The sequence below is a fragment of the Crinia signifera genome, chromosome 1, assembly GCF_055691185.1.
Source record: "Crinia signifera chromosome 1, ASM5569118v1, whole genome shotgun sequence".
Lineage (NCBI taxonomy): Eukaryota > Metazoa > Chordata > Amphibia > Anura > Myobatrachidae > Crinia > Crinia signifera.
Genome location: NC_139217.1, coordinates 175497908 through 175513263, shown reverse-complemented (window position 1 = coordinate 175513263; position 15356 = coordinate 175497908). Strand labels below are relative to the sequence as shown.

General features: G+C 40.1%; 1 protein-coding gene across 2 annotated transcripts in view; it reads right to left on the bottom strand.

Annotated features, from left to right (window-relative positions):
• Positions 1 to 6687: 6687 nt before the first annotated feature.
• SEC24B (SEC24 homolog B, COPII component) overlaps positions 6688 to 15356 on the bottom strand; it is a 63984-nt gene continuing 55315 nt past the window's right edge. For both annotated transcript variants that reach the window (XM_083177906.1, XM_083177914.1), the window contains 2 exons: positions 8640 to 8743; positions 6688 to 7570 (listed from right to left, as the gene is read on the bottom strand). In XM_083177906.1, coding sequence (XP_083034032.1) covers positions 7456 to 7570; positions 8640 to 8743 — 219 coding nt within the window. In that variant the 3' untranslated portion in view covers positions 6688 to 7455. The remainder of the gene's footprint in view (positions 7571 to 8639; positions 8744 to 15356) is intronic.

The window sequence follows — 15356 nt, the reverse complement described above, 5'->3', positions numbered from 1 at the left end:
CCATACCGTATGCACCGATACTTCTTCCCAATAGGACACCATATTCCTGGAAACACACAAGTAGCTAAAACATGTACAGAGCAACAACTGTTCTGATTCTGTTGGTGCAATACGATTTTAGGTAACGGACTTGCTCAAAAAGAGAGAAGTGAGCCAGTGGAAATGTTGCCCATGATAACCCAATCAGCTTTGAAGTAAATCAAGCGTATTCTATAAATTTATACATAGCAGTTGATTGGTGGCCATGGCTCACTTCTCCACTCTTTTTATTGCTTCAAACATCTACCCCATAGTTCTAACTTGAAGGACAGACTGAAGACATGTCACACTGCTTTGCTTTTTAAGAGAAAATGGCATTGTCAGTGTATTTCAAGTGGATGGGGTTATGGTATAAAACATAGACTGACTCATGATAGACAGTCATATGGTCGACCACTAATTGTCGACAGTCACAAGGTCGACAGGTAAAAGGTCAACATGGTCTAAAGGTCGACATGGTTAAAAGTCGACATGGTCAAAAGGTAGACATGTTTTATGTTTTTAGGGCGTCTATGTTGACATTGGTCGACATGAACACTGTCTAAGTGTACCGCTGCGCTCGCCATGCTTTGGGCTCTGTGCCTTGCTGCACTCGGCACACTATTTTGTTCTCCCACCACACCCTAGTGCAGGCATTCTCAACCACGGTCCTCAAGGCACACCAACAGTGCAGGTTTTGTAGATATCCAGGCTTGAGCACAGGTGACTTAATTAGATCTGAGGGATTCTGATTAAACCATCTGTGCTGAAGCCTGGATATCACTAAAACCTGCACTGTTGGTGTGCCTTGAGCACTTTAGTTGAAAAAAAACCCCTTCCCTTCTTTTTTTCATAAGAATGCATACATCATAGCCATATGACCGTTTAAGAACCCAAATCTGTTTGGGAATGCCTGCCCTAGTGAATGGAAGGGCATGAAATACCGCCTGTCGGCACATGTCCGCTGAAAATATTGTAAAAAAATGCATGTCTACCTTTTTCATGTCGACCTTTAGACCCTATTGACCTTTTGACTGTCTACAGTTAAGGTGCCCACACACTAGAAAGATCTGCGATCTTAAGATGTGCGCATAAATTAGCCTTCAAATCTTTGGTCCGCCCTAGACCAAAGATTTCAGACAAGCGCACATCTTTACCAAAGATTTTTCTTAAGATCCCGTGTGCGTTCCTATGGATCTTTTGTGAAATCTTCTTATCTTTTGTGCAGCACGTAAGATCAGACGATTCAGCTAAAGATCCACAGTAGCGTGCATTGGACGATTTGCGACCGATTATCGATAAACATCTGACGATATATCGGCCTATTTACCGGAAATCGGTCAATCGGCCCAAAAATCGTTCTAGTGTGTGGGCACCTTAGTGCGGATTTGCACAAATGTGAAAAGACTTCATGGAGATGCCATGATGTAATTGGCCAGGACAGCAGTTATCACTACCAATGCCCCTGAATGTTAGAAGTAAAATATCCAATACAATATACTGACCTAATTATTGTGTATTTGCTATGATTAATAAATAAGACTAATTTTATTACAAACATTGGGGTGAATTAAGAGTTGGGAGCACCTACACAACCCATGTTGCAATACAAGTGGTGAAGGCACACTTATTTTTATTTTTTGAGTACAACCTCTTTCGGATTGGTAGCTGGACCCGGCACATTGCCAGGGCTGGGACGTCAGCGCTCACAGGTGCAGTTGCGGCACTTAGAGATGAGATCATCTCCTAGCACCAGCTCTCCCTATGCTGTAAACTGATGCTGGGTGAGCCGCTTCCCAGTTATCACACCAATAACCTGGGTTTTTAGTGGCAATGGGAAAGGTGAATTAATCACCAGCATTACAACAGGTTTTTCAGTACTTGTGTACTATCACGGCACCCATCGCATCGCAGACCTTAACCCCTTCCCGACATTTGACGTACATGTACGTCATGGTCGGGAAGTACTTCCCGACATTTGACGTACATGTACGTCATGGCTTCTAACTGTCACTGCGTCTATAGACGCGGTGACAGTTAGGAGATGTCTGCTGTCCCTGACAGCAGACATCCCCCCTCGCCGCCCAGGGGGGGCAGGGGTGCCCCCCCCGGTCGGCGATCGCTGTGATTGGCTGTTCAGATTTGAACAGCCAATCACAGCGTTTCCTGTGTTACCGGCGGCTAAGCCGCTCGGTAACACAGAAAACGGTGGTGATCGGTGCAGCACCGATCACCACCGATGAGCAGCACCCCCCTCCCACCCACCCGGCACTCACCCGGCAGCTCCGGGGCAGCAGGCTCACCCGGCTCCCCCAGCAGCAGCAACAGCCTCAGCGCACGCAGCGCTTCCCCCCTCCCACCCCCCCCCCCCGCAAGCCGCAGCAGCAGCAGTAACTAATAAAAAAATGGAATGGAATGAAATATATATATATATATATATATATATATATATATATATATATGTGTGTGTATGTGTATATATATATATATATATATATATATATATATATATATATATATATATATATATATATATATATATATATATATATATACTTCCAGACAGATATTCCCGACATATGACGTATATATACGTCATGGTCGGGAGGTACTTCCCGACCGAAGACGTGTATATACGTCATGGTCTCCTTCATTCCTTGCGAAAATGAAAAATTTTGAGCCAGAACTGCATTTTTGTGTAAAAAATTACATTTTTTTACACAAAAATGCAGATCTGGCTCAAAATTTTTCATTTTCACAAGGAATGAAGGAGACAAAGCACCCCAAAATCTGTGCCCCAATTTCTCCCGAGTATGGCAATGCCTCACATGTGACCAAAAAATACCAGTTGGGTGCATGGCAGGACTCAGAAGGTAAGGAGTGATTTTTGGATTTTGCAGCACAGATTCTGGTTGAATGACCCCTGAAGCACCCATACAGTGGAACCCCCCCACAAGTGACCCCATTTTGCAAACTACACCCTTCAGGGAATTCATCAGGGGGTATAGTGTACATTTCAAACCCCCAGGGGTTTCACCAATTTTGATACAACTGAGCTGTGAAAATGAAAAATTAAATTTTTTCATTTTCACAGCCCAGTTGTATCAAAATTGGTGAAACCCCTGGGGGTTTGAAATGTACACTATACCCCTAAATGAATTCCCTGAAGGGTGTAGTTTGCAAAATGGGGTGACTTGTGGGGGAGGTTCCTAACTTTTAGCACTTATGGTGCCTAGAAACCTACATGGTGCCTAAAAAAAAATCTCATAAAAAGGAGGCTCCAAAATCAAGTAGGTGCTCCTTCTATTATGAAGCCTGTGGTTTGGTCAACGTGCACACTAGGGCCACATATAGGATATTTATGAAAACAAAAGAATTGGGGGAATCAATTTTTAGTCACATTTCTCTAGTAAAATCTACTGTGTTCGTTAGAAAAATGTATTAAAATTGAAACTCTGCAAAAAAAAAAGAAATTTTGAAATTTCACCTACACTTTGTTTTAATTCCTGTGAAACACATAAAGGGTTAACAAACTTCCAAAATGCTGTTTTGAATACTGTGAGGGGTGCAGTTTTTGAAATGGCATCATTTATGGGGGTGTCTCACATACAAGTCCCTCAAAGTCACATCAGAACTGAACTGGTCCCTAAAAAAATCAGTGTTTGAAATTTTCTTGAAAATTTGAGAATTTGCTATTCATATTTGAAGCCTCCTAGTGTCCAAAAAAATGAAAAGGAGGTTGAAATAATGATTGCAACATAAAGTAGACATATGGTCTTTGTTAGTTATTAACTATTTTGAGTGGTATGTTTATTTGTCTCACAAGCAGAAAATGTGACATTTTGCAAATTGCAAAATTTTCCATTTTTTCACGACATTTTGGTATTTTTCACAAAAAAACACAGACTGTATCGACCCAAATTTACCACTAACTTGAAGTACAATGTGTCACGAGAAAACAATCTCAAAATCACTGGGATAAGTAAAAGCAAAAAAAAGTTATCCCCACTTAAGTGAAACATGTCAGATTTGAAAAAAATGGCTCTGTCAGGAACGCAAAAACTGGCTCTGTCAGGAAGGGGTTAAGGCATGTGATGGTATGCGATGCAACGAGATTTCCCCCGATGTCATACAATGTTAAAATTGTATATGGCATACAATGCCATACAATGCGATGTGATTTTAGATTGTATAAGCAGCCTAATGGGGGCTTACAATGTTAAATGCACCCCCACGCCACCCCCCAATCTGAACGTGAACCCGAAGCGTGGCGAGAGCAGCGATACGCATCCTCCGACCTTTTCATACCCCCACTATCCACGTCGGCGTGGAGTTGATTTTATATAGTGTGGCGCCACACGCTTCAGGTTGGCGTGGGGGTGCATTTAACATTGTAAGCACCCTAATGGGTGCTTATACAATTTAAAATTGTATAGGGGGCTTATACAATTTTAAATCGCATCGGTTTGCATCCGGTGTATGGCATGCGATTAAAAGTCGTGCGACTTAATATTGGGGGCGCTGTGATAATACACAAGTACCAGTTTTTCTCCCAAAGAGCAGTTAGGGGGGTTTTTTTTGTGTGTTTTCTCCCAATTATAAGAATCGCAAATACATATGCAGACACCTTCTTAGTTACAATAATTTTCAATTTTCTAATGCGATGTTGATTAAATCTGTATTATTACTGGAATTGTATCCACTCCACTTTGCACGTGCTATCTGGGCAACCTAGTTTTTTCTTTGAAAGCAGCAATTTAATTTTTTTTTTTAGAATTGCCACAATACCTCTGAATACTAACAGAAATATCCAATACAACTGCCTTGGTGCTATTTATTCAAATGTTACCGGAACGCAGCTTATAAACACTCACGCTAACAAAGTACACGTAGCAAGCAGTATGAACCAGATAATTCTGCATTGGGTACTTGTTACAGTAGTGAATATGCGGACTCAGCGGTTTCACATAAAAGAAAAAAATTTAATATTTTAGAAATGGATCGTAATAATACCACCAATTCTAAAACTGAAATCCAGTCAGTATTGTGGCAGAGTCCGGATTCCCCCACATGAAAGCAATGTGGAGGATCAAGACCAGGTTTTGGCAGCGGTATCCCAGTATTTCCTGATATAAGGGTTTTCAGGGCAGAGTCACTTTGCTCTTGATGGTGGAATAGCTACCCAAGTAAGAGGCCGGGGGTGTTTTATCATAGGGACCATTGGAGCCTTTAAAGAGTCTGCCTGTAATACTGACTGCTTATGGACTGAACCTACTATGCTGTCACCTGCTGTTCAAAATAAACACCAAAAGTCTTCATCTGAAACCCTGTGTTTGTGATCCTTGTATATTTATCCTAATAAACAGAATATCCATGTAAGACAACAATTACGGTATACAATCTTTAGGCACTCAAAACACTAGCGCTGAAGGTGCGCACACACTAGGTGAGATTTTAAATGATATGCACAGTAATGACTAGTCATAATGACATTTTCGTGTTTATAGTCCAGTGTGTATACGCGATATAGATGTAATTCAGTCCTGATCACTGCTGGGGGAATTAACCAGGTAGACACCCTTGCTATAGTAAAATCTGGGTGTGGATCGTATTGTCGACCCGACTTAGGTCAACAGTCATTAGATCGACAGGCAGCAAGGTCCACAGGGTTCTACGTCGACATGGGTGAAGGTCAACAGGTGCCTAGGTCGACATGGGTTTAGGTCAACAAATGTGTTAGGTCGACATGGGTTAGGCAGACATGTCAACATGGGTTAGGCAGACATGTCAACATGGGTTTTTCACTGTTTTTTTTTACCCGAATGTCGACACAGTGGACATGGACACAGTTGGAAGTCAACCGCAGCCCCTCACATCGCTCGCAATGCTTCAGGCACACTATTTTATTCTCCCACCACGCCCTAGTGGATGGTAGGGCATGAAATACCGCCTGTCAGCACATTTCGGTTAAAAAAACAGTGTAAAAACCCATGTCGACCTTGCGACCTGTCGACCTAACGCATTTGTCGACCGAAAAACAAGTCCACCTTCATCCATGTCAACCTAGAAAGCTGTCGACCGTGTTGCCTGTTGACCCAATGGTGTCGACCTAAGTCTGGTCAACAATACGACCGTATCCCGTAAAATCCCGCTTAGCGAATTAATGTGCTTATTGTGTGAATAGATGTGTTCGGCAAGCGAAGACTTCGGAGCCAAGGTTTACTATTCACATCTGAAATTAGTGCACGTCAACTATAGAAACATATAAACAAGACTGTTACAATTATAGATTTTTATCATTTTTATCATTATTTTTTGCATCATGTTGCAGCTATCTTAAGGCTTGTATAAATATTTTTGAAGGTGTGAAAAACCCCATGTGCCAGCACTGTGCATAATTAGATCCTTATGACAAGCTGTATAATTTGTTAAGTGTCTCTGAACCATCATATACTACTAGAGTAGTTCGCAGGACAACAGTTGTTGAATTATGGCAGAAACAAAATAAAATGTAGACCTAGGCGAGGGCGCAGTTTTGAAAATCATTTTCTCAAGTATGCTGTTGGAACATTGGAACAGAGGGAGCTTCTACCAATGTGATACAATAACTAGATGGTCACTACAATGAACACCAACTCCGGGCCCTGCCAGTAAGCACAGAAACTCATGTTGAATTTTGAAAACTTTACTTGATGTACTCAAATAAAAGGGTTAAATAACATTTACAATAAATATAGTCTAGAACCTTAAGTTTTGGTCTCTAAAATAAGTAGTAATAACATAAGTATAAAAACACAATCAAGCAAAAAGAATGTTTAATAAGTAAGTCAGTTATAAATAAATCTGCTGATCTGTGTTTCTGGGATAAATGTTGCATGTTTGCTGTATTCGGACATCATCCATACGTAGCACTACATTCATCAACGCATCACACTGCAGCAAGATTTTTTTTTTTTGTTACATTTTTACACTTAATATACAAATGCAATTTTATGTACATTAAATATTTTACTTCTAGAGAGATAGATATATGCCAAGTCTAATCTTCCAGGTCAAGAGTGCCAAATGCCGCAAAGTCGTCTCTTAAAATATAGAAAATATAAATGTAAGTGAAACATTGGCCTTTGGCGTCTCTTCATATCCGGAAGAAATATAGATTTGGGTAAAAAATACATAGGCGCTGCCAGCAAGAGAATCGAGAAACTCATCCATCACATACACTAAGCACAGCACCAGAATGCCACACAATTGCACACACACACATATCTGCCTAAAACATGGACCGCAAAAGGTTTCTCCTTATGAAAATCCTGAAAACTCAGTAAGTCCTTTGGTGTCCATTTTGTCTCATTCCTTCATTACATAACAGACCACAGGAGGGAAGGACTCTCTGAACTGGCAGCATTTGTGTAGATGAGGGCTGCTAGCACAACCTCATCACTTGCATATGTGCTGTTGAATGTGAAGTAAAAATTCATAATAGGAGAATGCAGATTCTGATCTGTCCTCAATTAGATGCTGGAAAAACTCAGCTTTTCCAATACTATCATCCCTGAAAGAAAAAAAAAAAGTTACTACTGCAAATCTGGAGAAAGAAAGAAAGAAAGAAAGAGAGAGAGAGAGGGAGGGAGGGAGGGGAGGGAGGGGCTGGCACCTTCCAGGTACAAACTGATTCTAAGAATGATTAAACTCTCTCTAGAACTGGGAATGCGTAACTACTACTACTGTTAAAGTATACAAAACAGGTGACATTTTCAGATGCTATTTAAATAAACTTCATATTTACCATTTATTTTACATTGCATGTATAATTTTATCATTTTTATTGTTGCTCATTTTAATTGTAATGAAAACTGAAATAAATCTTTATATTGTTTCCTGAAAAATATTTTATAGCACATACATGTGTGTTTTTATATTCCCAGAAATATTTATGTGAAATTAAATTTAAAGAAAAATATCACATAGGAACATATAAAATAAGTTTCCTACTGTTGTCTAAATATATATTTCAAATATACAACAGTTTACAAAACATGTTTATTAAACTGATGGTGTCACTACGGTCAAGTGCTGAAATTGCAACCACTGTGGGGTACGCTGTGCCTGGTCTGATATGTTTTGACTTGGGAGCCGTTACTAACCTATCAAAATATTCTTTTAGAGCTTAAACTGGCCACAAACCCTCAGATGATCTTTCCAACCATCCAACTAACAGGCTGGTTGGAAAGAAAATCTGCTAATGTACTGAAGCCAAACATCGACCATATGCTTCCAAATACTGCACAAATGAAACAAAAGTAGGTCTTTAATAGAACATGGTTAAATCTACAATTTTTGTATGTTTTCCAGTATAGTATTAGGAGCAAATGGATGCTCATTGTCATTTGCATTACCAGATTTTCATTCCAATCAGCTATTTTGATGATTGAAAAAAATAATCTTAAAGTGTATGGCCAACTTTTATTTAAATATACATTAAATAAAATCAAGAAAAATGGCTGTGGTTATCAGAGTTCTCATTAACGTAAAGAAGAATGTTATTCCTAATGTCATTGTTCAAAGTACAATGCATATTCGTTAGAAAGCATACTATACATGAAAATACCTGAAATACTTACTTCAACACATATAAAACTGGGTTTAAAGGACTATCCTGTTTAAGCCATGAAATTAAATGTCTTGTCCTTTCTGAAGCCACAGTGTCTAACTCCGGAAGCTGAGTCTGCAAGCAGAAAACCTGGGTTAGTGAAATGAAGTGAGCAGTTTCGGAAATAACTAATGTATCACAGAACATTTCATGGAAAGTGTTTGTATAGAGGCAAAAATAAAACCCAAAAGTGTAAAACTGTAATTGTGCAGATACTGGCAGATTGTGTTTTATTTGCATCACGTTGGACACTATTTGTCAATTTGCACTTATGTCAAGCTGGATGCAGGATTTTCTTTTTATATTACACACTACATGTTCCAGCATCATAAACTGCCAGAGGGCACATATACTGTAGTCTATGCGGATTTCATAAATGAAAATTTGACAAACATTAAGACAGGTATTCAATGCTCTGGCGAGCGCAAGGTAGCGAATCCTGTTTTGGATTCGCTGTGCGCTCGCCAGCAAATATCGCTGATCTTGAATTCGTGTGGCTCCCCCAGCCCACACTATTCAATGCGTCAGGGGCTCGCTGCCCCTGACTTCGAATACAGGCGAATGGTAGTGGGGAATGGTAGTGGGGAATGGTAGTGGCGATTCCCCCCCCCCCCCCCCCCCACCCCCCCCCAGCGCGCACAGCCCGCAGCAGCAGTCCTCCAGCTCCGGCAGCCCCAGCGCTGACATCACCGTGCTGTGGCTGCTGGAGCTAAAGGCCTGCTGCTGCTGCGTCCCTGTGGGGGCTCCCGGCATGAGTGAGGGGGGCAGGCGGCAGGCAGACGAATCCCTGAGGCGAATCCCCCTTCCCCCCCCCCCCCCCCCCGCACAGCCTGCAGCAGCAGTCCTCCGGCAGCCCCAGCGCTGACATCAAGAGGTCTGCTACTGCTGGAGCCGCATATCTCTCCCCCCTCCCGTCCCCTCTCCTCCCTCCCCTCACCTCACCCCCAGCAGAAGGGCAGGGTGCTGCTGGGGTCGGAGCCGCTGCACTCACTGGTCCCGATCGTGCCTATGTAATGATCGGGACCAGTGTGCAGTGAATATATGAATATTAATGAGCGGCTCCGGCTCCCGGCTCCCGGCCCCCTGCTGGCGAATGTGTAAAAAAAAAAAAAAAAATATTGTTTAAAAAAAAAAAAAAAAAAATTGAAAATATATTCATGTGCTGCAAGTATATGAATAAAAATAGCATGCCCTTTCATAGAAAAAATATTCTGATTTTTTAACACCAAAAAAATAAATAAAAACGCTTTAATTTAAAAGAACACATTACAGTTCACCTAAAAAAGATGACGAATGCTAAACGGAGACTCATGGCGAATTTCAATGGAGAATGCAGCACTCGAATTGAGCATTGAATACACTGTCGGCGAATTCCACTGAAAACACCATTGAAAATCACAGGCGAATTGTGGAGAATCATTTTCGGCGAATCGGCAGACATTCGTGGTTCATTTATGGCTAATTGGCTCTATAGAATATGGCGAATTGTTTTTTCTAACAGAAAATTCGCCATTCAACCAGGGAATTGCCAGATTCACTGAAAAAAAACGGCGAATCTGAGGCATTGAATACTGGCCTAAAAATCTGTTGGGCCATCTGCAGGTTTCTGGTGGATGGTGATCTGGTGGCAGGGGACAGGACATGGACTCGTGAGCGTCTCTCACGCATCCATTGCCGAGCATGGGGAGCACGAGCATCTCAAGGTGCACTTGCCCCATTCTGGTGACCCTGCACCTGTGACCTGGTGCTGCACGGTCGACGGCACGATGAGAGTGGCTCCATCTGTAGATTTCGAGTAGCAGAAGGTGCAACAATTTTTGGGAGAAAAGGGCCCTACTATTGTAGGGGAAATCAAGGAGAAGCCAACCTGGTTTTGCCTAATAAACTATGGACACTTTGAAGATTCGGACATTCTCTGACAAATTCCCTTATCTCAGGTCGGTCTTCTCCCACTCTATTACGTTTAGACCAGGCATGTCCAACGTTGGCCCTCCAGATGTTTTGAAACTACACATCCCAGCATGCTTTGCAATAGTTTTAGCATTCTCTAATAGCAAAACTGTGGCAAAGCATGCTGGGATGTGTAGTTTCACAACATCTGGAGGGCCAACGTTGGACATGCCTGGTTTAGACTATTGGGTGAGCTACTCTGAAATATGTTACAGACTACATTGTGAATGCACTGGTTGTGACGTATTAAGAGGAAAGTCTCTCCTCATCTAACCCCCTGCGCCAGAATGGGGTGCACGCACGATTGTCAGCGATGGACGTGAGAGTGTGTGAGACGCTCGGGCATACATGTCCTGTCACCATCCGCCAGAAACCTGCGGCTGTCAGTAATGCCCAGCCTGGCCCCATCTGTATAAAAGGCAAAGCTAATAAAGTACTGTAGGATCCATAAAAATTGCATCACAGAAATTGATGTCAGTGTTTCTGTTGTAACAAGTATGGTCTCTTAATAAACAAGTATCAAACAATAATTACTGTGTTTGCAAAGGGACTGCGGCCCCAGGGATCCCCCCACGCATTCCAATGACTCCCTCCTACACTTTCATTATCTAGAAGAATTGGCGGGTCTCCCAACACTAATCTAGCTTCAAAATATTCTGTGCTTTTGAGAGTTTTTTTTTTATTCTAAATTGAAAATCTCTAGGAAGGGAATTGACATCGCATTCCCAGGTATCAAAGAATAATAGGTTTTCTTTATGTAATGTGGTTTCCAACCAATCCATTTCAAACAGGTGATGGGGGGGCAAAAGTAATTGTCTGCATGCTTTTGCAACTTTTTATTGCTCAGGGAGAATGCCAAAAATTGCCCATTCTGCCGTGAAAGGTATATCATTTAGTAGATGTTCAATAGCATAAACCCTCATTTGTAGACAGAATCTATGGACTAAGGGACACGTCCAAAGACAATGGAGTAAGTCTGCTTGGGGTGTGTAACATTTCTGACATTCATTTGAATCCATCATTCCTGACAAACTGTCTGTTAGGTGAATAATGGGATCTATGTGTGAAGTTTATAAACATTTCTTGGTACCGAGCAGAGGGTAGCAGTTTGGCCGAAACTTTTACATTTTTAATGCAAGAGATTGAAGGGAATTGTGTTAACCATTGCATCATTCCTGACTGAGATTTGGAATGGTCTATGAATGTTAAATATCCTATATTGTATTGAGATAGCCTTCCTGGTGACCTGGGAGACCACAACATCCCATCTAGTGTGTTTGTTAAATCCTACTTAGACCACCCCTTTAATACAGAGTTAACATAATGGCATGTATTCAATGCTCCTATGTCGCCGTAAATAACGGTGAGTGTGCATGTTTTTTGGAGAGTAGTGAACTTTTCTCTCCTATTTTGTGCTTCCCTGTATTCAGCTCTGTTGCTTCTCCAAAAATATTTTGCGAAGCTAACTCAGTTCACCCTGCACTTCTCCCCGGTGTTCGCAATGTCTGTTTAATGGGGATTTTAGTGTCTCTCTCAAAAAGTGTATTCAATGCACAAATTGCAAATCCTGCTGGTTTCTTTTTTTAGAGATGTTCTCCATTTTTCCCTCGGCATCTTTTTTAGGTGAACTATAGGGTTATCTTTGTTAAAGTTGTTATTTTTTTTATGGCTTATAAATTAAAAAAATGTACTCTAATGTATTTATGGCAAGTGCCATAATGCTGTACTTCTATATTAATTTATTTCGAATTTAATAAGTTATTTTAATGGTAACCAATAAGAAATCATTTTGGAATGCTCCTAGTAATTTCCCATGCTTCCTCTCTTCTTCCTCACCTAACCCCCAAACAGGCTTTTAAATACGCTAACAATTATAAAATAAATTAAATAAAAACACAGGGCAAAGAAACAATGCTAAAAGCACAACACAAGGATAAAGGCCAAACAGAACAAAATACACCCGTCTGCACAAACCCAATTAAAATAGTCACACAGCCATTTGTTGTAAAATAAATACTGAACAAAACATTAACCTTTTTTTAAAAAATACAAGTCCACAAATGCGAGGAACACGCTGCTGAGATGAACACCCTGCTCAGGAATATCCCAGTCTGACCAGCTCACGTGGAGAGCAGGAGAAAACAAATCTCTCCAGTTACAGCACTCCCATTTGAACTCGCATAATTATGCTAAGTTCGCAAAAGGGGCCGGCGAGCTGGCCACAAGTTGAATACTGAGGAAGTCAGAAATGAGGAGATAAGAAAAAGTGCTGAGCACTTCAGCGAGATCACAGGGACACAGAACAGTGAGCGGTGAGCCAGACTCTCAAAAAACATTGAATACTCCTCAATGTTGCATTTGAAAAAATGCCAGTGGGTAATTTCTGAGGATTGGAAAAGATTTTTGTGCCTGTTAAAATGTCATAGGTTTATTATTAGGAGGATTCACAAGATCACCCACACATCTTTCATGTCCTCAAAAAGAAAGATTGTGACAGGTAAGTAGGACAGAAGTAATAAACTTTTATGTGAATTTAAATGAAAAGAATGGCGCAATACATGCCATAAACGATATATGAAACACATCAATATATTATTTATTAGATTTGTAAAAATATCCGCTTCTATCTTATGAAGAAAGAATATTAAAATACCATTCTCCTAGAAAGCTAATTCTAGGTTAGTGTTAGCACAGAGTTATGTATTATTTTACCAATCTCTTAAAAATCTAAAAAAGGGAAGCAAAATTACGATTGAGTATTCGGGAGTCCAATGCCTCTGTTAAATTTAGATTGTTGTAATGTTATCATTGCTATCCTTGGTCTTTTCACTTTACAAATAACATTTCTGAGTAGGGTGTTAGTTTTGGGTAAATCAGAATTGCTTACTATGATCGGCAGAGATTGAATGATATAAAGAAGTCTTGGAAATGTAGACATCTTAATTAAATTTGCCCTTCCTATATAGGCCAACATCAAAGGTTTCCAACTGTCCAATTCAGAGGTCATAGATTGGATGGTTTCCTTAATATTCCTTCAATATAATTCCACAGGGTATTTTGGGAGTTTGATTCCCAAATAAACAACATATTTAGCCCAAATAAATGGTAGGTGTTTTCCCTAACTAAGTTTAGCAATTCCAGGCTGTAAATCTAGTCTCCTTGATTTTTGACAGTTTACTTCAAACCAGAAATCTTACCAAATTCAAATATCTCTTTAAATGGAGTATTTTGGGTTACCTATATATAATAGGACATCGTCTGCAAATGCTGACAGTTTAATTTCAGTATGTCCCATTTTTATTCCCTGAAAAGTAGGAGTGTTTTGCAATAATCTAAATCGTGTATAAATGGATAGATTAGAAAGGAGTGGGGACAGTGGGCACCCCTTGCTGGTGCCACATTGCAAATTATTGTATTTTAATGTAAAATTATATATATATATATATATATATATATATATATATATATATATTTTTTTTTTTCTATTTCTCAATAGATCTATAGCAAATATAAAAAAAAGTGTAGCTGCTATTATGACTGACTTCACTAAACAATATATGAAAACAAAGAATACAGAAATAGCTTGATAACAATCCTGAATATAATGAATACAATCCTTCTAGACTACCATGCAGGCTGTGAACAAGATAAATGCAGACATAAGGAGATTGTAAGTACAGTGTCTAGAAAACATGCTGTGTTTTCAGATTGCTTTACATTAATCTGAAGTTTCATTCCGAAGCGCAGACAACATCAGTCCTCAGGGCCCCAAACAGTGCATGTTTCCCAGGTCACAAGTGAAATAATTAGCTCTACCTGTGGATCTTTGAAATTGTTTCAGTGAGGAAAGATTATGTGCACTTGCTAGGTGACCTGAAATTGTTCAAAACACTACCCAACAAAAAAGTCCAAAGACCATGGGTTTAAGAGATTGCCATCACCTGACAGCAAAAGTAGAAATTTTTATTGAAAAGAACAAATTGAAAAAAACTAAATAAGAGAATATTTAGGAGTGACAATGCACATGGTCTAGTAAGGACTCCACATAAGCAGAAAATGTGATTGCCAGATTAATACATATACATTTGGAAAACATTTCTACGATTTTAAAGTTGAGAAAAAATACAAGTCCACAAATGCGAGGAACACGCTGCTGAGATGAACACAATTGTACAATATACAAGTGTCATATCAACTTAATCAGCACAGTCTCCCTATGCGTCCTAGTCACATTGCATTGCTAGAAAGAATTCCAGCAAAATACATCAGATGTTAGCAGAATTGTGCAGGACCTGGCTAATCACACATGCCACTCATACTCTCTCAAAACATGATCTGTTGGGATAACTTGATGTTTGCGTTTGAGAACCACAACACTAAACTTTATATACTGAAGCTGTTCCTGTCTGGTGGTTATTATGCAGGATGTATATGTCTATAGGGTTATAATTACATCAACAAGAATAGTGACCGCCACACATGACAACAGCTTATTTGTAAATGCAGAAAAAACACTAGTTATCTGTTAACGTTCAAAGGTAGTCATACGCATGTAATTATTGGTTCAATCAGCTGATCAGGCAAATAACTGTACAGGATATGGCTCCATCTGAGCAGCACGAGTAATCACCTTGACCAAAAGATGCAATAATTGCTGCTTTGAACAGTGGATATACTCACAATCGGACAACATATGACCATGTCAGATAACTGTTCTGTCTTATAGCGAGTGACAACT